Source organism: Euphorbia lathyris, chromosome 2 (assembly GCF_963576675.1).
Source record: "Euphorbia lathyris chromosome 2, ddEupLath1.1, whole genome shotgun sequence".
NCBI lineage: Eukaryota > Viridiplantae > Streptophyta > Magnoliopsida > Malpighiales > Euphorbiaceae > Euphorbia > Euphorbia lathyris.
The window spans coordinates 85,109,774-85,132,719 of record NC_088911.1 but is presented as its reverse complement, the minus strand read 5'-3'; the positions used below and the strand labels follow the sequence as shown (position 1 = coordinate 85,132,719).

The following is a 22,946-nucleotide window of genomic DNA, read 5'->3' as shown; positions in this document are numbered from 1 at the left end:
AACAAACAGACATCTAAATAATTTTATTTATAATTTATCCTTTAATTAATTAAAGGATGCCAAGTTTAATTTTGTTTATGATAATATGAAAATCTTAAATAATCCAAAAATGTAAGCTGTGTATGATGGGAGAAAGTAAATAATAGGCAAGTACAAGTTAGAAAGAAACCGAAAATCTAAAGCATATCCATATGATTTCCTGTTTTAAGTAACAAAACAAAATTAGAGAAAAAGGACTAAAAAAAAAAAAAAAAAAAAAGAGAGGCAAAGCTATTCAGTTAGAGAGAGAGAGAGATATACGCAGGCTGAGCAGAGAAAGAAACAATACAAAGCGTACACATACACTCACATGGTAGTTTTAGAGAGAGAAAGTGAAAGACAAGCTTTATGCTATCTGTTACATTCTCTGTACCACTGAGGGAGCACTATTCGCCTTCTCCCAAGCTACACCGTTCTCTTTCTCTTTCTCCTCGAATTTTGTTTCAACCTCACTTTTTACCATTTCTCTCTATCTTTCCAGATTCTTCTTACGCCTTTTCACTCCCTTTTTCAGATTTCTATACCCTAATTCTATCGGATTAATGTGTACTCTTTCATTCTTGATCACTGTTTGCATTTCTAAGGTGAGCTTTCTTATCTCTTCCTCTTTTTTTTTTTTTTTTTTGTTTCTGGTTTGGCTGGGTATTTGATTCAAATGTGGCAATCCAAGTGGGAATTTTCTGGAGTACTTTCCTGGAAATTCCCTTGTTTATCTGTTCCTTACTCCTTTTTTCTCTTTGTCACATTAGTCATCACTGCTACTTTTTTTTTTTTTTGCTTCTAAAATCCACCATTGCTGTTGGATCTTCTCGACTCTCGAGTTTTTCTGTGCGGAATTGGTGTGGTTTTTATGATTCTTTAATTGGAAATGTTTGTGAAATTTGGAAAGTTATAGAAGATCGATTTCTGGGTTCATGCAAATGGGTTTTTCTTTTCAACGACATTGATGTGGATTTCTGGCGGATGAAATTAGTAATGAGATGTTTTACAGTGGTTCAATACACGAAGTTATTGACACCTAGCTGTATATGAATTGCTCTTTATTGTAATTGAGCAGGTTTGAAGGAACAAGCTACATGGGGAAAGGAAATGTTTCTACACTATTCCCTGGCTATAGAAATCGTTGATGTCTGAGAATTCATTGTGGAGAGCTTCTTTTGGATTTCTGAGAATTCATTATAATGATCGCCTCCGTTGTATAGGTTGGGAGTTTTATTCTTTCTCCCATTCTTTTTTCTTTTTTTTTCAGTTTGAATGTTCAATAAATTGTGTTCATTTGAGACATTAATAGACTACAATATGTTCTTACCAAAAAAAAAATAGACTACAATATGTGCACAGAATTTTTACCTTGAGGATAACTCGCAGAAGTTTAATATTTTTTGGATAATCAAACCGCAACTATAATTTACCCAAAACTCTGTCATGAAGTAGATGGGGGCATTGGTCCAGAACTGAAGCCACCTTTCCAACACCAAAAATGTTTATATGTTTTGTTTTTCCCTCTTCCAGATAAACGGTTTCTCTCATTTGCTAGTGTTGGTGACTATTGGTGAGGCTAATGTATGCGAGTCAAAAAAAAAAGAAAAAAAAGAAAAGAAAAAAGAACTGTCTAATTTATTACAGCTCTCTGAGTAAATTATACAAAAGAAGTTAAACCCCTTTTTCCCCCTGTTTGTTTTAAGTATTTACATGCTTTTATCATTTCGTTTATTATCTTTACCATAGTGGTTAAGTTCTATTGTTTCCTTACTAATATTCTATTTCCATCACCAGTGCATTAAGTCTTCTGTTATTTTACTCAAGGCTAGTTGTCTACTAACTAGAGAATCTCTTTAGGTAATGCTACAGCTAAATGAGAAATGGTACCACCCAAATGCAATATTTGTGGTAATATAGAATCTCTTGTAGATATGATTTATGTAACTTTAATTTTGAAAAACTCATTTTTTTTTTTTGCAGATGCAACAATAACTAGTATGCTTATCCTATAAGCAATAAATACATTTGGAAAACAATCATATCATTTCAAATAACTCAATATGTCAGTAGCAATTTTTTCTCTCTCTTTCAGTAAAATAGTTTGTAAATTTTTTAGCTCTTGAAACAAATCTTGATTATCAATATCACAAACTTCTTTTTATAGTGCCCCTACAATTTGGAGGCCCTTTGCGTCTGCACTTCCTGCACTCCCCAGGGCTGGCCCTGACTGATAATTACCTTTTGGAAAATCAATAAAATTATGTATATACCTTAATATCTTTTTGTCCTTGGTCTCTGTTTGGAATTTGGAGCATACTTCTGCGTCTGTTTGTCGGACTCCTTCTCTTCATCTACTTTTTCTTCTACTTTATGGGGTTGGGAAAAGAGGTTCTTGAGAGGTTTTAATCATTACTTACTTTGTGGCTGACATCTGCCAGATGTTCTCTCTTTTATGTTTTTTTTTTGTATATAACATATTTCGGTTTCCTTAAGTTTTCATTTGATGTATTATAAAAAAAAAGTTTTCATTTGATGTGAAGTTTCACAATTTGGGGAGAGGGTAGATTTACGTTGGAGAGTTAACCTTCACTTATGTTTCAGGTTTTTGGTCAAGAGCAAATTAATGCAACATTGCATATATATGCGTCTCTTCTTGCTTATAAGTTTATCTAGTTATTTTTATCATTTTGTTACATTTGTTTGGCTAATAGTCATAAGCCTACAGTTCTACTTGATACTGCATACTTGCATTTGTGGCTATGTGCTTACTGTATGCTTTTCATTTTTCATTTGTTTCTTTTTTCTCAATTTCCAGGTTATGTTATATATATGGGTGCTATGCTTGTGAACTTATTCAGTAGTTTGTCAAGTTCTTGCTTTGTTGAGATGGGGATCTAAATTTTATTGCGAGAGCTTCACCTTTTGCGTCAGCTGGTAGTAATGCTCAGCTCAGAAACTGAGGATTTACCTGATGATGGCTTTGGGGGGTCGCACAATGAGGAACATATTTTTAAAGAAGTTTTCTTTGGAAAAGATACTGTGGCTCCAAGTGGGAGGAGTTTTGGTAGTGGGTTGGTTGATTTTGAGTGTAAGGGTAGTAAGATTGCTGATATGTCATTTGGTTCCAACAGTGAAAATTCAGCTGTGACCAGCCAATCTTCCTCCAAAAATTCATTGGTGGAGGATTCTGATATGAATGAGAATTCTGGAAGGGGTTCTCCATCAGGTTGTTTTCAGGAAAGACTAGAAAGCGATGACCAGATAACGAGTACAAAAAGAATGAAGCTCTCAGTTGATCTATCCATCACTGGACCACATACAGCAAAAGTTTTTACTTCATCTGTGGTACCAGAAGAGATTATCAATGGTATGCCTACTGAAAATGGAGACTTGGATAAAAAAACTATGGCATTATATATAGTTGAATCATCTTGTCAGGGTTCTATATCTAGTTGTTATCTGTCGAAGCAACAAACAAAGTTGGACAAAGAAAATTACCTACATGATGGGGCTATCCCAAAGTGCATGATGGCAAATGGTGATAAAAATGCTGACAAGGAGGTGGTTATTTCTAGAGGCGTTTCTTCACCTGTTTCCCAAGAAAGTTTTGCCACCAGACTTTTGTTTAATAACCCTTCAACAACATTTACAGAGAAGTGTGGGACTATTCTGGCTGAGGAAAGTTTGAAGGAATTGGATTCACCTGGATTGGATGTATCCGATACCTCGATGATAAACTATAAGAAGGATCCTCGCCTTTTCCTCCAGAGTCACGCCTTTTGCATACTTTTGAAAATGGGATGGCATATTGAAAGGCATAAAAGAGCTTCTCGGAAATATTTAGAGACTATTTATCTATCTCCTGAGGGGAGGTTGTTTCGTGATTTTCCTAAGGCTTGGAGGTTCTGTGGTCAAATTTTATATGAAAATAGATACAATTTGATGCAGGAAGACAATGATAAGGAATGGACTAATTTCAGTCAGTTTTCGGCTGATCTGTCAGATGTATTGATGAAGATTGAGAAGAAAATAGATCAAGCAGATCTTCATAATGTTTTGGCTTATCAATGGAGTCTTTTAGACCCCTTTGTTAATGCTGTGTTAATTGAAAGGAAGGTTATGTCACTTAGGAAGGGAGATACTGTTAAAGCTGCAAGTAGCTTTGTGCTTAGGAAGAATGTGAAAGATGATGCTGTTATGGTGTCGAGAAGCGAGGGTGGTGCAATAAATCAGTGTGTTGATAGAAATTTGTTGACTAGCCATAGTAATTCCTCTCCAGCCATTCAACAAAGTGCATTGACAATTTGTGAAGGAAACTACCATGCCCATATTCAGCAATATGGTGACGGAAGTTTCTCCAAATACGATGAACAAACAGATGGGGTTGTGGAAGGTCGGCAAATTGAAACTATTTATTTAGCTGAGAAAGATGGAGCGTGTTTCCCTGGTGTTGCAAATGGGACAGGAAATCTGTGTTCTAGAATGTGCGAGGAGAAAATAAGTTGCCTGAATATGTCTGTTTTACCACCTTGTCCATCAGAAAGTTCTTCTGCGCAATTGTGTGGTTTCCATTGTAATGTCTCTGTTTGTGATGGAAATGTTAATGTACTACACAGATCCGAGTCTGATTCCCCTCATCAAGATAGCAGCTTAGTTGATGTTGATTATGGCACTGGTCACATGGATTTTTCATGTGTGCAGGATGAACTGGTTCGTACTCAATCTATAACCTTGGACTCTTCACAGAAAACCAAGCTCTGTGTGGGGGATGAACAGTGCATTCAAGCTTCAAGCTTCAAACGTAAGGATGCTATAAAGAAGAAGAGGAAGTCCAGAAAAATATCTGAAATCAGACCAACCAGTATAAGCCAGAATGAGATAATTGATATTTATGGAAACCAATTGGAGGTAAAGGAGAACCTTGTTGTCAGCATAGAAATTAATAAAACCTGCAACAGGGCCTCACCTGTTGATGGTTGCTTGCATAGGGCTGACAAAAAAGGCTCAAATTCAAAGAAGATGCATCATAATCCTGAAGCTAGTAAACACAGCCAAAGGAAATCAACTAAATGCCTCATTGATGATGATGATTTATTGGTGTCTGCAATTTTTAAAAGCAAACATTGTAGTGCAGGTGCCTCTATATCTGCTTATAAAAAGAAGGCCTTTAAATCAAGAGGTCGACCGAAGCAAAAAAATCCTAAAGGCAGGTGCAGGTTACTTCCTCGAAATGTAAGCAAAGTGGGAAAATATTACCCTGCTGGTAAATGGTCAATGATGGGACAAAGGACTGTTTTATCATGGCTCGTGGATAACGGGGTCATTGACTTGAATGATGTTATTCAGTATCGAAACCCAAAGGATGATTCTGTTATAAAAGATGGTCTGGTTACAAAAGATGGCATCATGTGTAGGTGCTGCAGTGAGGTGCTTTCAGTTTCTAAGTTTAAGAATCATGCTGGGTTCAAGCCGAGTCGCCCATGTTTAAATCTTTTTATGGAATCTGGAAAGCCTCTTACTCTATGTCAGCTGCAAGCATGGTCTGATGAGTACAAGTTGAGGAAAAGGAGGTTCGTGGTTGTACGAGCCGATGATGATGATGAAAATGATGACTCATGTGGATTGTGTGGTGATGTTGGTGAGTTGGTATGCTGTGATAACTGCCCTTCTACCTTTCACCAGGCCTGCTTGTCTACAGAGGTTCGTCTTTTGCTTGGTTACGTGTTTTATTGTTTTATGTTGCTTTGCCTATGGTTTACAATGTACTAATTTTGATATTTTTGTTGCATTTGGATGTTGCAAATGTCAAAATGGGTGATGGTTTTTGTTTTCTTAACATGGTTTTTGTTGGTTGCAAATTTCAATTCCAAAATTAAGTTGTGAGACATTTTGTTTCTCCTACAACATCCATTTCATCCTTTCCCCTGGCTGGAAAAGAAAAAGCAAAGTGTAGGATAATTATTTCAAGTACTTTCCATTTATGTAGGTCTTCCGTTTTAGCTGATTTGCAAGAAACTTATTTCCTTAGTACAAGATATTTGTAGATTTTGTTTCAGTTATTCTAATCTTGATATGCCATTATTTTGCATTAAATCATTTATCTTGCTCCCAGTACTAGAGAAAATAAGCAAGAATTTCCTTTTATTCTTTACGTTGAGTCTTAAGTTTTTGTGATCCGTTATATAAGGATTCTGTGGTGATTCTTTCGTTTTGGCTGGGCAAGTCATGCTACTTAAACTTCCTATTCCTTGATGGTCTTGACTTCATCTGATTGACTTTTTCTCTATTTGTTTTTATTCCTGTTTCATAACCCATAATAGTTGAAAGATATCATGCCTGCTGTGTGCTGCTTTGTGAACTTTTTTTTTTTGTTGCAAAAGTTATGCTACTGAAATGTTATTTTACTTCCCTGATTTTGATATGCATCTAATGGAGGAATGAGACCGCAATGTCCCCAAGTCTGCAGCTAATTCAGAAAATGACCTACTTCAGATCTGAATATGAAGTTCCTCTTTGATTTAATTAATGTATAAGAAGGGCATGGGCATTGATTTTTCTTCCATCATTTCGACTATAGCTGTTGTTCTGCTATCATGCGCTGATGCGTTAATAGGTGCTATTTTTACATTTCACATTTCACATTTGACAGTGAAAGTGAAAGTTATTTTTCCGTGGTCAGAGGTGTTCATATTTTCCAGAACTATCCTGTTTCCAGTATGGATATGTAATCCTGTCTGATTAAGTGATGTATGTAAAAGACAAGGGCAACATTTCTTTTTCACTATTTTGAATGTAGTTATTTTTCTTAGATGGTCAAATGTGTGCTACTCTTGCATTCTCCATATGCTTGCTGTGATTGCTCTGGTCTTTGTGGGTGAAAATAATCAAATCATCGTAATCTAGGATTTTTTGTTTTGTTTTTGAGTATTATATTTGTATCTTTTTATTAGTTGAAAATGAGGATCAGACTTCTTTTTTCCTGCTTTAACTTTGGTAGTAGTTCTATTCTCAAAATTTCTCACAGTTTGGTTTGTATTTGTTTGTGATTCCTCATGAATTGGGTGAATAAGGGTACTGGACTTTAAGGTCATATCTAGTTCTAGTGTTTAAGATGCTATAACTTACCAATAATTTTCTTTTGCTTACTTCAGGAGATCCCAGAAGGCAGCTGGTATTGCCCAAACTGCACCTGTTGGATATGTGGCAAGTTGGTCAAGGATAAGGAGGCTACCGGTTCCTTTGGTGCATCTAAATGTTCACAATGCGAGAACAAATGTAATGTCCCCACCTTCGAGAGCTGCAGCTGGATTGTTTACTCAAATTTAAATTGTTTCAGACACTTATGGATAAGTTGAAAATCTTCAACACAATGTGCATACTAATTTATGAACTCATTTCTCCAACCAATCGAGATATTCAGAACATATAATTAGATATTTAGTTTCTGCAGTGAAAGTAGATATTTATATTATTACTAAGTTACATTTACAACTTGTATCTTATTCTTGTACCAAGTAATGCTAGAAAATTCTTTAGGATTAAAAGCAGCTGCTTGTGATGGGGATATGGTTTTCTTGCAATCTTTATCAAACTTGTGACCTTTAGGCTTTATATATTTGTTTGGACATCTAGATATTAATTTGTTTTTTAATGACCAAGTTATTATGTAACTACCAGCATGTGGTGATTCTGGATTATTAATAAAAGGTGACTTCTACTGTGATTTTGGTATATACTTTGTGTATAAATTGTTTGTTTCACAATAAGAGCAGATTTGTCAATATATCCAAGGGTATCAATTGACAAAGTATGCTTTACTTTTTAAAGAAAAGCAATTTGGCTGCAGAATCCCCCTTCACAACACGAAATGGGTGTTTGCTTATAGCTGTTGATGCTAGATAGACTTGTGTCATTTTCTTGCATTAGCTTTTCCTAGTTCCTCTCCGTGTCAATTTGAAAGTCACTAGGAACTCCACTTCGTGGCTTATAATTGACTTGTAATTTAGTGGTTGTGATAGTATAGTGGATCTTATGGCATTTAATATCCTAAATGTATGCTTAATTTTTATTTATTTTCCGATTAGGGCTTCTGATTTATTTGGAATTCACTTCTCCACAGATCATGGTACATGCTGGGAAAAGGAAAATATATCCCAAGAATTGGCCTCTGATACTTGGTTATGTAGCGGAAGCTGTCAAGAGGTACTTTCACCCAAAGTTACTAATTTGCTTAAGTGGCTTACTCATATCTTTCTGCTATGCGAGCTCCTTTTTCCTGCACCTCTTCTTTTGACATTACCCATTGCAGCTACATGATTATTATGGTGTTTTCTTCTTTGTCAAATTTATATATTTTCTTTGCCTTCTTGAGTTGGAGGCTTTTCTCTATACTGCTAACATAGTCTAAAATGTTTGAGCACTTGTTTTGACAAATTTTTCAAGTGTTGGTTTGGGAAAACAATATTCATGCTTTTTGGAATGAAATTGAGGAATCTATTAATCATAGAAATCTTATATGATTACTTGCATTTAACTTCTTCTATTTCACTCTGTTATAGTTGTTCTGCTTTGTTGCTCTACCTTGTTCTAAAACTTTGACTGCAATAAATAGTTTCCCAAACAGAAGAAAGATGGATTCTTTTTATATAATTATTTTGTTGAGTGGTGGTTACTTTCTTCTGTTTTCAAAATGTTACTAGTAGAAAAAGAATAATATTCGAGATTGTAAGAAGTGATCAAGTCACAATTCTTGTAATATCAACAAGGAAAATCTGAAGAAGGTGGATAGTTTCGTATTGAGAGAGACTTTCTGTCAATAGGCCAAAATGAGGCGTAATGTTATTTTTAATTAGACTTAGATTATAGAATAATTAAACTAGATTGCATAGATTATAAATACAGCACCCAGTTTATGTTATTATGATTAGAATATTAAGCTGTGTATTCTGAGAGCAGCAATATTTATTTATTTAGTTTTCGTTGTACCTAAAGAGCTTGGTTTTCTTGTGGATGCAGGTTTACACTGGTCTTACTTCTCGTGTGGGAACCATTAATCATATTGCTGATGGATTTTGTTGGATTCTTCTTAGATGCATTAATGAAGACAAGAAGGTTCCTTCTGCTCAAAGATTTGCCCTTAAAGCAGAATGCAACTCTAAGTTAGCAGTCGCTCTTACTATTATGGAAGAATGCTTCCAATCCATGGTAGACTCAAGAACAGGCATAGACATGATACCTCATGTTTTGTACAATTGGGGGTGAGTTTTTCGGTCCTTCTCATCCTTTTTTTCTTCTCTCATTTGTATCTGATTTTTTCTTCTCTTATTTTCACTCTGATACATTCATTGGTTGAAAACTTCTGAAAATGATTCCATTTGGAAAGGCTAAAAAATAGTTAAATTAATAGGAAAAGGCTTATGGATGTCCTTAAATTTGAAAATATTGAGGGCCACCGTGGTTTTCGTTTTCGCTTTGAGAAGGCAATGAAGCCTCTGTTGGATGTGACATGGACACATAAAAAACTGTGAGGTAGAGCTTTGGATTCAGCATCAGGGAGAGCAGCCAAAGCTATTTGTATGCTATGATCTTACCATTTTAGGAAAGCTGGTGCAGAATCAACTTACATGCTATTGGTGCAGAATAAGAAACAAAATATCTGTGTTTTATAATAATGTCTAAAATTGACCAAACTTGTCAACCTTAGGTGTAAAATTGCTCTTGACTGCCAACGTTAAGGGTAAAATTGCTCCTAAGTGTAAATGTTAATTTTACACCTTATCCCATAATTTAACTTCCCAACAATTCTTCTGTATTTTCCAGGATTCTCGAGTAAATCACCATCTTCATCATCTAAATTCACATTTGCTATTATGGGTTCATCACAAGTCTTTGCCTTAATCAAACCAACATCATTCAACAAGTATAGACAATATCTTTTAGGAGTTAGAAAAATTCCTTTGTTGTTGCGGGATACTTCTATGTCCAAGTATTTCAATGTTCCTAAGTCCTTTGTTTTCAAACAAGTACCAAGGAACGCTTTCAATTTCGTAATTTGAACTGCATCATTCCTAGGGATCACAATGTCATCGACATATACAACTAGTATAATACATCGGAACTCAATGATGAAAAGAAAAAAGAATGATCATATGCAATTCAACGTAAGCCAAATTCAATTACTGCAACACCAAATCTTCCAAACCAGGCACGAGGAGATTGTTTGAACCCATACAGTGACTTCCTCAACTTACACACCTTCTCGTTCCCCGAGCAACAAACCCAAATGGTTGCTCCTTATAAAGCTCCTCATATAGGTCACCGTTCAAGAAGGCATTCTTAGCATTGAGTTGATGAAATGCCCAGGTGTAAGTAGCAGTTGAGTTTGGTAACATGAGTGAATGTCACTAAATAGTCAATGCCATACGTTTGAGCATAACCTCAGGCATTTAAGCGAGCTTTTAATCGGGCAACAAAGCCACCAGGGTTCATCTTCACGTGTTTACCCATTTGCAACCAATATCTCTCTTTTGAGATGGAAGAGACACAAGATCCCAAGTGTGATTATGTCCAAGTGCCTGCATTTCTTCTTTCATTGCTTCTTGCCAACCAGGGTGAGCCATGGCTTCACAAAGGGACAAGGGGACAACAACCAAATCTAAAGAATCTACAAGACTTGGAATAGTGTGATAAGATATTGTAACTAACAAAAGAAGAAACTGGATAAGTGCAAGTGTGTGTACCCTTTGCGAAGGGCGATTTGTAGTTCAAGGCTCGGATGAGTTAGAGACACAAGATCCCAAGTGTGATTATGTCCAAGTGCCTGCATTTCTTCTTTCATTTCTTCTTGTCAACCAGGGTGAACCATGGCTTCACAAAGGGACGAGGGGACAACAACCAAATCTAAAGAATCTACAAGACTTGGAATAGCGTGATAAGATATTGTAACTAACAAAAGAAGAAAATGGATAACTGCAAGTGTGTGTACCTTTGCGTAGGGCGATTTGTAGTTCAAGGCTCGGATGAGTTAGAGGCGCAAGGTCCGGAGATGAAGCAGGAGAGGGAATACTGGGGTCTGTAATGGGAGGAGGTGCCTCAATCGCATGCTGCACATGCCGAGAGTAAACTTGACGAACAACAGGCTGAGATGGAGTAAAGACTATACAAACCAAAAGGTCATCATTTACTTTGTGTTCTTCAGTAAATAAATCTCTGCACACCCTCCCAAAACTTAATTTGCTTGCTATGATAGTACCAGAACCCTCTGCTTACCCAATGCCTGGGTTTCTAATTCGTCACATGAATTTTCGAATGTTACTAATGCTAATTCACTACGAAGCATACGCATTCAGATAATTAACGTGCCTTATTTCGCTGGTGAGAAAATGGAGATGGTACAACTCTTTTTGGTTGGATGACGACACTGATCAATTGGTTAAGGAAACTTTTCTATTGGATGGTGGAGATTAATCAATTGGTCAAGGAGATAGGTTTATTTGGTGCATTAAGTGTGGAGAAATCTAAATGGGTTGCTAATATGGGAGACAGATTTTATGTTCCCTCATTAAAAAATCCTCAAGTCCTTGGTGTTTGACTTTATCTTTTCTTTAAAACCATGTCTTTACCCACCTATATGTTTTCTCGCTTCTCTAGAGTTTGAGTATTATTTAAGAGATTATGAAGTTATGTATTTTGGTGTATTTGATAAAGTAATTGAAATCCGTGTCTCACCTTCTTTTATTGGTAACTTTTGGATTGTTCTATAATATTGGCACTCTGTTGCTGTCTAGAGGACGAGAATGAGCTATAGGAGGTTAAATGTTATTGATGTCAGCCTGATATCACTCTGGGAATTCAAATTCAAACTAATTTAAAAGATAGATCGAGCTGTTTGTACATGCATATATCCCTTTGTCTGAGTTCATAACTTGCACTTGTCCATTAGATGTTTGTGTACTAGCAGGAATTAGTTGCATATCCTAAAGGACTATTGTAGTTAATTTGCGGGACAAAACTACTTGTGAAAATATAGTTAGTGATATTTATATTGATATTGATACTTGATTAGGGGATTCATTCTTTAGATATGCTTTCTGCTATAAGAAGTGTTGATTTTGGGTAAATTTGATGTCTGTGTTCTATATGTTTGTGCGTTCGACTAAGTACTTTTTTACCTTAATATGTAGTGTTATTGATTGATTCTCTTTGTGCATGCTCTTCAGGTCAGAATTCACTCGTCTAAACTTTCATGGATTTTACACGGCAGTGTTGGAGAAGGATGATGTACTTTTGTCTGTAGCATCCATCAGGTAGCATTGTATGCCATTTCATTATTTGGATCACAACTTGAAGTTTTAGTGTTCATTTCTTTAATAGGTATGCAAGATTGTTACTATGGTTTTCTGCTGAAAAATTAAAATTTTGTAAAATTTATGTTTACCTGTTTTATCCTTGCCTAGAAACTAAATTTTTCTCTCTTTCATAAATCCTGATACATTCCACATGTTGAAACATCAAAGTATTAATCAAATTTTTTCTAGCCTAACACTCTAGATAATGAATGATTTGCAATTAAAATCATCATCAAATGGGTTCTGTTTGAAGGTTAAGATAATGGATTTGAAACGCGTCATTGAAAATTTAGGAGAACAAAGAAGATAAGAATTTTCCATGTTAAGAAGCTTGGATTTTCTATCATTAAAAGGTCCAAGGAAAGGCAAGTTTTATGAGTTCATATAGTGTTAAGAAAGATTAGAGACAGTTAGTGGCTCTCAAGAGTTGCGTGTTGTACTGTTTGATGTGCTACTCTTGTATTTTACAAGAGAATAGGAGTGATCTTTTGCTTGAAAATAAACCAAAGGAGGCTTTCTTGAATAGTTCAATGCACCATCCACATAAATTGGTGAGTTTTTGTTCCCTTCGTTTTTTTTTTCCTAAATCTAGGAGGAAAACTAATTTTTGGCTAGAAATGAGAATAATTTTTGTAAAGGTCAAAAGTTGCTTCATATGACAAGTAAACATTGATTTCCTTTTCATATCTTCCACTTGCTTCTTGTCGGATATTAATATGAAGTGGACCTTTAACTATAAGCTTGAGCTTTTAGTTCAATAGAGCTGCCCTTGTGTGCAGATTTCCTTTTGTTCTTCGTTTGCCCAAGCGTGCAAACGGGCTTCGGGGATCTCGGGTTTTACCCATTGCTCTTACCACCCATTTCCGACGTTCTTCTATTCTCACCTCGTGGTCCAGCAGACTACCCATCCTCCGATCGGCGTCCCGACAGAATCCGGCCACCGTCCGACCATCGCGTGGCTCTCACGCGCCACCAACGTCCGCCGCCACCTCCTCCACGCGTCGGTGCCTGTGGGCGCATCCTGTCATCTCCAGCCACAATTCGGTCTCCGGTTGACATTCCCGGCGTCGTCTGCTCGTCTTCGACCTGCCTGTCCATTCCGTTTTTGCTTCGGTAACTTTTTTTTGGTGAAGGCCAGTCTCTGGTTTAGGGTTCTGTTTGCGCTATTACTGTTTTGCTGGTATTATCTCGATTGGTCCAAAACCAGGAAGACATAACTGATGATGCGAGGGTAGATAATGAGGATTGGATGTCAGATGATGCTTCTATGTTTATCGCAATTAAGAACTCTATTGATACTACGATGTTACGGTTGTCTTATTTTAGGTTATATTATTTAGGGTTTTTTATTTATTTAAGAGTCTTTAAAATTTAGGAGTCTTTTATTATTTAATGTTTATTATTTTATGCTTATTATTTAGGTCAGTTTGCGTCTATTTGCTGGTAGTATTTATTAGGCTTTTATCCTTTTAATTTTGGTAGAATCCTAGTTGTAGTAGAATCCTAATTGTGGTAGGATCCTTTTGGCTAAGGATACTTTAGGTGTTTAGGAATCATTAGGAATCATTGTACCTCTTTATAAAAGGGGATTTTCTATCGATTAATATGATCGAGAATTTTAAATCAGAAATTGATACAGGGAGTTTTAACGATCTCTCACAAATCGCTATTGAGTTTTCAAAATAGGTTCTACGAAGAACAGGAGCAACAAGGGAATTCGAAGGAATTTTCCGGTGAACAGACCTGTGACGAGATCCTATTCGCGGGCACATAACATACGATTGTTGGTATGGTTCATCACTGTGAGTATGTCAAACAACTTATGGACTACTTGCAATCTTTATATGCTGGCAAGGGTAATATCTCCCGCTTATATGATACTTATAAGTCATTCTATACCATTGATCGCCAAGGTCAATATGCTGAGGATTATTATATGCAACTGAAGGAAATTTTTGAACAATTGAATGAATTGCTACCGTTGAGCACTGAGCACTGATATCAAAGTGTTGCAAACTCAACGGGAACAAATGTTTGTTATTCGCTATTTGTGTGAACTTGGCTCTGATATTGAGGGAGTTACTTCACAAAACCTTTCTAGTGCAGACATTCCGAATGCTGAAGAGGCTCTTACCCGTGTTTTGCGGAGTGGGCTGGTTCTTTCATCCCCTCCTGTTGTTCATGCTTCTAGTGCTCTTGTTACTCTTATAAGGTTCCGGCTATGGGTAGTACTCGGGACACTAAAGGCCTAACTGAGGGAAGTAGAGTATTTGAATGTTATTATTGTCATGAGTTGGGACATACCAAGCGCACTTGTCCCATACTCGAGGCAAAGGCACAAAGAATCGGTCTGCTCAGGTTGCCACTACTGATGCTACTTCTTCTGACCCGATTTACACTCTTATAGCAGAAGAATATGCTAAGTATCAAGAATCATTACCTCCGCAATATTCGTCCTCTATCACTGCCATTGCCGAGTCATGTAGGTAATTCCAAGAAGTGCCTCATTTCTCTCTCTTCCAACTGGTCAAACCATATGTAATTCTAAATTATTCACCTCTCATAATAGAACTTTTCCTTCCCATGTCACCGTAGCTGATGATACACATTTTTCTGTTATTGGTTCTGACATTATTAACCCAACTTCTTCCCTTTCCCTTTACTCTGTACTTAATGTACATGAATTTGCATTCAATCTTATTTCTGTGAGTAAGCTTACCCATTCACTTAACTGTTCACCCATTCCCTCTGTTAGTTATGAACTAGTGCCGCATGGACCTATGGGAAATACAATCGGTAAAGAAGATAATATGGTATCTACGCTGATGAAATCAAGATCTTATTTTTCCTATACCGTTGTTTGTTTCAGGATCTTATGAGGAAGAGGATTATTGGTAGTGGACAGGAGTCTGGTGGTCTCTATGTCTTGGATACAACTATTGCTTGTTCTAGTGTATCTACACCTTCTGATGAACGTTGTCGGTTGGGACATCCTTCTCTACCCCTGTCAGTTTGCTAAACATCACCTTTTGTCTTCCTCTCCTCGAGTCCATAAGAGGTCCAATTTTCCATTTGAATTAGTTCATTCTGATGTTTGGAGTCCTTGTTCGGTTGTGTCAAAACCGGGTTTCAAATGTTTTGTGATTTTTGTGGATGATTATTCTCGAACTATTTGGTTATATTTAATGAAAAATCATTCTGAATTATGTATTCATTTTACTACCTTTTGTGCTGAAATTAAAACCTAGTTTAGTTTTTCGGTTCATACGCTACGAAGTGACAATGCTAAAAAATACTTTTCTGGACCTTTTCAAACTTTGATGCTTTAGAATGGTATCCTTCATCAATCTTCTTGTGTTGATAAACCGTCCCAAAATGGTGTCGCTGAACGCAAGAATCGTCACCTTCTAGAAACTACTAGAGCCCTTTTGTTTCAACAACGTGTCCCAAAACACTTCTGGGCTGATGCGGTCTCTACATGTTTTCTAATCAACCACATGCTTTCCTTTGTGTTACAATGTGAGTCCTTATAATATCCTCTTTCCTAACAAACCTATTTTTCCTGTGACACCTTGTATTTTTGGGAGTACTTGCTTTGTTAGGGGTATTCGTCCACAAGGCACTAAACTTGATCCGGAAGCACTTAATTGCATATTCCTTGGGTATTCCCGTCTTCAAAAAGGTATCGCTGTTTTTCTCCTTATCTTAATAAATATGTTGTGTCTTCTGATGTCACGTTTATGGAACATCTTCCGTACTTTTTCATGTCTTCGGATATATCTACTTCTGGCAATGATATTGGTGATATGTTGGTCTATTAAATTCATCAGGTTCCGCCTCCCCAACCCTATAAGCCACTTGTTACTCAAGTGTATTCAAGACGACAGTGCTCGCCCGATTCCACTCCAGGACCAATTTCTGCTTTGCCTTCCGATCCTCCTTCTGAGTCAAGTCAAACTAGTGATGACCTTCCTATTGCCCTTTGCAAAGGTACACGATCTTGCACTTATCCTATCTCTGCTTTTGTTTTTTTATTATCTACTCCTTCCCGATCTTTTATTGCTTCACTTAATTCTACTACTGTTCCTAAATCTGTCTCGGAGGCCTTATCCCATCTGGGCTGGCGCAATGCAATGATAGAGGAAATTAATGCTTTGGATGCTAATGGTACTTGGGATTTGGTAAATTTGCCTGTTGATAAGAAAAAAGTTGGATGCCGATGGGTTTTCGATGTGAAACTCAATTCTGACGGATCAGTTGCTCGGTTAAAGACTCGCCTTGTTGCAAAAGGCTATGCTCAGACTTATGGGGTTGATTATTTTGACACTTTCTCTCTCGTGGCTAAAATATCTTCTATTGGTCTTTATATCTCCATGGCAACTTCCTCTAATTGGCCCTTACATCAACTCGATATCATAAATGCTTTCTTGCATGGTGATCTTAAAGAAGAAGTTTACATGGAGCAACCACCAGGGTTTGTTGCTCAGGGGGAGTATGGCAAAGTCTGTCGTCTTCGCAAATTTCTATATGGATTGAAGCAAAGCCCCCAAGCATGGTTTGAAAAGTTAAACCAAGCAGTTGAGAAGTTTGGGACGAAGAAGTGCAAGTGTAATCATTTTGTTTTCTAGAAACATTCTGCTTCGAGTATCATTCTCCTTTTCATTTATGTAGATGATATTGTTATTACAGGAAATGACACTTCAGGAATCTCATATCTGAAATCGTTTCTTCATGGTCAGTTTCATACCAAGGATATCGGGGCTCTAAAGTACTTCTTAGGAATTGAGGTGTTTAGGAGTAAGAAGGGAATCTTCTTATCTCAAAGAAAATATGTACTTCTTAGGAATTGAGGTGTTTAGGATATCATCATCATAAGCTGCTACCTATAAAACTCTCTTTCAAATGGTGATGAAACTAGAATGCTATCTTTTTCTCATGCACATGGTTATGAAATGATTGATAAGGTATACTACTGAACCTATTTGGCCACCACTATAAATTTCGCAAATGACTTGCCAAGGTCTCAAGTTGATAGCAAGCTGAAGTGTTCCAATTCATACAAGAAGTAGCTAAAAGTTTTTTTTTTTGTTTGTTTTTTGAGTGAAAATTGGAGAAGATAGGAGTGAGACCCGAACATCCAAACCAGGTTGGCACCTCCGGGATCACACTCAACCAAATGAGCCCAAAATATATTATTAAAAAAGAAGAGAGTTACAACTGAAAAGAAAACAAAAATAAATCAACCCGATCAGGGCAAAAAGGATCTAACAAAATCTATAATTTGGATGACCACAGATGTCATCTGAAAAAAAAGATTGACATTGAGCTGGGACATAATCCCACCCAAGTAGACTAGCAGAAGAGACGCCGACGGAAGCGAGACAATCCTCCGCTCTATTTCCTTCACGGAATATGTGAGACACTCGGAATTCCATTTTTGAGCAATACATAAAACAACGCTGCCATTGAGGCCGAATATCAATGGGGACTTTAGAGGAATGGGAAATGTCTTGTATGGAATTGTCAAATTCCATGATGATATTGTCATTGCATGTTCGTAACAAACAATAGCAAAATGAGAATTGATAGTGTGTTTAAAATGTAGATCTAAATGTTTATATGCCTATAACCAACAATAGCAAAAGAAAAATATTTAAACAAAATAAAAATTGCCTTATTTGCCAAATGCAAACAAATTTTAGCTTTTCTTCAAGGTGTTGAATATATTTTGATGCATAAAGGATATTGGAATGATATATGCATTCATTGTTTTGCTCTTTATGACTCTATAGTAACCCATGAAAACGAATTTTCTGTAATAGTTGTTATGAACGGTTTGAATTAATTGCTAATTGTCATATCACCATTTGCAATTGGTTAGTTATAGGTGAAACGACGACGTATTGGCCATTATTACCATTTCATGTAATTATTAAATATCTTGCCTCTTGTGATTGTTACTCAAGAAACTTGCTAGTTGTACTTGTCTCTCTTATTGTTGCAATTAATTGCTATCATCCCAAAATGGTTATCCATATAAAATATGGTTTTAGGTGTCGGTCGCATTTCCGCTCTTTTCCTATTATTCTTTTTAGGGTTTTCATTCCTTATTTGTTACATTTCCTACCTAAATGGTAGCCATATTCAGTCTTATGTTTTCAAATAGAAGAGGAAAGTTGAAGATTTATCGGCGAATGAAACCAACTTTTCTGTATCTATATTATTTGGTATTTTGTTTTAATCCTCCATAAAAGTCCTTTTGGTGGTGATATTGGAGAATTTCGAGCATATCATGTTTGTTATACAATTAAATATTCCCTTAGATTTCGTAAAATAAATATTTAATATTTTCATTACTTCATATATTTCTTTAATAAGTGCAATACATTGTTTATTTAAATTAGATTTGCATCTTGTTTGAGACATTTTATTGAAATTATTTAAAAAATTCATCATAGGAGTTTCCAGTTCGATTCACAATTTCATGAAACTGTTGCTAATTCTAATACCATTTTCATTCATTGTCTTGGTCTCTTGTATTTGAAAAAGAATTTTAGATGTGCTTACAGATATGTTGGGAGTTAAAACATATGGAGAAACTTTAGTTTTAGATTATTAGTGACAGCCAAGGAGAAAGTATAGCAGAAAGGAAATGTTTGGACCACAGACACTAAACCACATTTTATATGGGCAGTGGCCACCTCTGCCGTTACTGACTTAATTGAACTTTCTGTAACTGCGGATGCATGCTGTTGTTTCACTTGGGTTGGAAGTAGTAAATCACAGGGGAGATCTCTGTGTATATTGTATTGATCCCTGAAGAATTTGTTGAACATTGGGTGATATTTGATACACTACTCATACCATGGATGTCTTTTTTGCTGCGTTCTCTGTGTCTGGTCATGTGTTATTCTCCTCTCAAATTCCCATGATCTGTTTGCATTCGCAAGTCTAAATCTTTTGTGTTGCCACTCTTTCTTAGCAGACAGCCCACCATCTTCTTTCTCCATACTTGTAGCCTTGGTTACAGCTGGATGCTCAGTCAATTTTTGAATTACTTGCAGTGAAATTCTTTGTCGGTGTTTTAAAAAATACAGGTCTGTGTGAAAGGATCTGCAAATTTAAGATGACCCAAGTATTATGCTAGTTCAATTTTGCACGATCACACTTTAGTAATCCCCAATTGCTGACATGACTAGAAGTGCATTGACAGCTCAACTTACATAATTTGAATTAAACTAATTAAATAAACCCAAGAGGTAAGATTTACCAATGATAATAAATTGCTAAGATAGTAAGATCAGAACTTTTAGTGCAATTGCTAAAGTATTAATTGTTACTACATCCCGATAATTTACAGTATGGTTGAAAACATTGTTAAGTACAGTGTCCTAAACTGTTATGCAGTGTGCTTTACTTCTTTGAGTTTTTTATATGATTATTAGGCGGGTTTTTCTTGTTAACCATTAAGATTACAAATACTGACGTTCAGATCTGCCATGCTTTCATATTTTTTATGAGCTTAATTGTTGTGGATTAATTTTTGACATTTATGTTTTAGTTGGGAAAGTGCACACGAGTAGATGTAAATTTAAATTTTCTGATGTGTTAACTCTTCCCAATGTTCTACTCTTGTTTGTATGCAAAGTTTTCAAGAAATTCGTTTTGCATTTATAAGCTTCCTGTTTATTATATCCCCTGATTTGACTCTGATATATTTGATATTCTATGTATCTTGATGTTAACTTGAAGCATCACTTGTTTGTAGAATACATGGAGTGACAGTTGCAGAGATGCCTCTTATTGCAACTTGCAGTAATTACCGCCGTCAAGGAATGTGTCGTCGCCTTATTACAGCTATAGAGGAGGTATAATGCAATGCTAAAACTGTGCTTAGACATTACATTTATTATTTTGGTGCTTAATTTGGCAAGATAGCATCCAAGTATTGCCTGAAACTAGGGGTGTCAATTATCAGGTTCATGTTGTGTTTGTGTCGTGATAACCAACCCGATTTTTTTTTTTTTTTGCCATAATCGTGTTAATCTAATCGGGTTAGTGTCAATTTCATGTCGTGTTTTCGGGTGACACATAATTTTAATATGTGTCTATGCTAATTGTGACATTTGAAATTATAGGAGGATATGGTAATATTTCTAAATATTTTGTCATTTTTGGATTAATATGTTAACATAACAATAACAACAACAACAACAAAGCCTTAGTCCCGAAATGATTCGGGGTCGGCTAACATGAACCATCATATAAAACCGTGAAAATCAAGTCGTGTCAGCGACACAGATTCGCTCCCTCCACTCCGTCCTATCCACTACCATATTTTCCTCAATTCCCAATAAACTCATATCTCTCTCGATCACCCTCCTCCAAGTTTGCTTAGGTCTTCCCCTACCCCTCACCACTACATCCCTTTGCCACTCTTCGGTTCTCCTAACCGGCGCATCAAGCGCTCTACGTCTCACATGGCCAAACCACCTTAGTCGGTTTTCTCTCATTTTATTCTCAATAGATGTGACCCCTACTTTTGTCCTAATTATTTCATTACGCACCCGGTCCTTTCTCGTGTGACCACACATCCATCTCAACATACGCATCTCCGCCACCGACATCTTATGGATGTGGCAGTGTTTCACTGCCCAACACTCCGTACCATATAACAATGCTGGTCTAATTGCCGTCCGGTAGAATTTTCCCTTCAATCTATTAGGCATGCCGGGATCACAAAGGAAACCCGTAGCACTCTTCCACTTCGACCAACCAGCTTTAATCCTATGGGCAACATCTCCATCCTATATGTTAACATAACAATGACCATCCAAAATTCTGCTAATGTCATATTGGGTTCGTGTTATGTGTTTATTAGTCGCATGTAATTTTAGTATTTGTATTAAGGATGACATGTAAAAATATGAACGTTCTATTCGTGTTTGTAATAATTTTATTACCTTTATTAATTAGGGTGAAATGTAAAAACATGCGACCCTAACACAACCCAAAAATATGCGTGTCAAATTTTGTGTCAACACAAAAATAACACATTACCTACTAAGTTAAACCCAAACACTAAAATTGTTTGTCGATTTCGTGTCCTGTTAATCAGGCCGTGTGTAATTTTGTCAGCTCTACCTAAAACTGTGCTTAGACTTTTCATTTATTTTTGGTGTTTAATTTTGCATGAAAGCATATAGTTTTGCTTACATTAGTCTCTCAGTTATCCTTGGTTTGATTTTCACAAAGAAAATTGATGCAAGTGAAAATTCTAAATCTGAATAACAAATACAACTCTTGAATGGAGATGAAAGGGATGTGACTCCAGTTCCTTTGAAAATGGTAAGATATCATGGGCTACCTCCATGGTTGTTTTGCTATTCGCCTTTATCTGGTCACATTCTACATAAATACAGGCATCCTTTTTGTTTCCGACCATGTGAGTTCAGGTACCTTGATGTAATTTTTTTATCCAATTGCATTATTTAAATGTTTGGAAGAAATTTTCTAACCTCTGTATACTTGTCCATCCTTTCTTCTTAATGAACTCGTCTGTTTCATTGGTTTATATTGCATCTTCGAAATTTCTGTAATCCGTTATGTATTCTTGTTTAACTTGCACATGCTTTAGGGTTTCTGACCTTTAATTGGTTCTTTCACAGCTTGATTAAGATTTGATTTATGTTTGAGTTTTGCTCCCATCTCTGATTTATATTTTCCTTTCTCTAGATGCTAATCTCTTTGAAGGTGGAAAAGCTGGTTATATCTGCTATACCGGAATTAGTAGAAACATGGACAGAGGGTTTCGGTTTCACACCTGTGAGTAATGATGAAAAGCGAAGTCTGAACAAGATCAACCTGATGGTGTTCCCTGGAGCAGTCTGGTTAAAGAAAACATTATATAACACAAACAAGGCACAAGTCCAATTGGGTGAGTGGTTTTTGTTTCCTTAATATGAGTTCATCCTTGAATGTTATTAGAAATCAATTGAATGAATGCACGTTGATGGAGCAGAGATTGAGAAGCATCCCATAGAGTCGTTGCAGCAATCCGATAGAAGCTGCTCCGGTGATGATGTCAGTGTTGAAAAGGAGGCCGAACTCGACGAAAGGCAGGAACAATCAAAAGTTACTGCTGAAAGAGAAACGACTGAAGATGGTGGTGGTAAATTGATAGTAGGAGAGATGAAAGGTAGTAATTTGCAGGATCAATTTTCAAACATGTCCTGCGAAATGTTGGTTTTGGAATCAGAAGAGGCTGAAATGGCTTGTAATAATCAATCTGAAAATGATCAGCTTTGTTTCGACAGAAAGCAACAGCAAGTTTTTGAGATAAATGAGAAGTAGATTTCAACTTTTTAGAACTTTGCAACTTGTTTCTAGTTTTTGCAAACTTGAGTAATATATTCAGGTAGAAAAAGGAAAGAAAATCTACAAATACAGCCGAAAAAGATATCAGTGAATTTTCGAGGCTCTTTTCAATGTTTTCTTTTCTTTGAAAGTTAGCTTAATTGAAAAACCTTTTTTCCGGGAGGTCGAAAAAGGAAAAGGAAAAGGCAAAACAGTGCTAAC

At 36.3% G+C, this 22,946-nt stretch overlaps 1 protein-coding gene across 3 annotated transcripts; it reads left to right on the top strand.

The window, feature by feature from the left end:
* The first annotated feature begins 254 nt into the window (after positions 1–254).
* LOC136218799 (increased DNA methylation 1) lies at positions 255–22,741 on the top strand. Of its 3 annotated transcripts, XM_066005907.1 has the most exons (11): positions 255–623; positions 1,097–1,241; positions 2,002–2,083; positions 2,837–5,721; positions 7,173–7,296; positions 8,141–8,223; positions 9,037–9,278; positions 12,240–12,326; positions 20,137–20,236; positions 22,104–22,305; positions 22,390–22,741. In XM_066005907.1, exons 4-11 carry the CDS (start codon positions 2,962–2,964, stop codon positions 22,719–22,721), a joined length of 3,930 nt encoding a protein of 1,309 aa, XP_065861979.1. In that variant the 5' UTR covers positions 255–623; positions 1,097–1,241; positions 2,002–2,083; positions 2,837–2,961; the 3' UTR covers positions 22,722–22,741. The 3 variants fall into 3 exon arrangements, 2 of the variants coding, with proteins under 2 accessions (XP_065861979.1, XP_065861978.1); XM_066005906.1 differs by lacking the exon at positions 2,002–2,083; XR_010683941.1 differs by lacking the exons at positions 2,002–2,083; positions 20,137–20,236; positions 22,104–22,305; positions 22,390–22,741 and adding exons at positions 14,055–16,050; positions 16,199–16,358.
* The last annotated feature ends 205 nt before the right edge of the window (positions 22,742–22,946 follow it).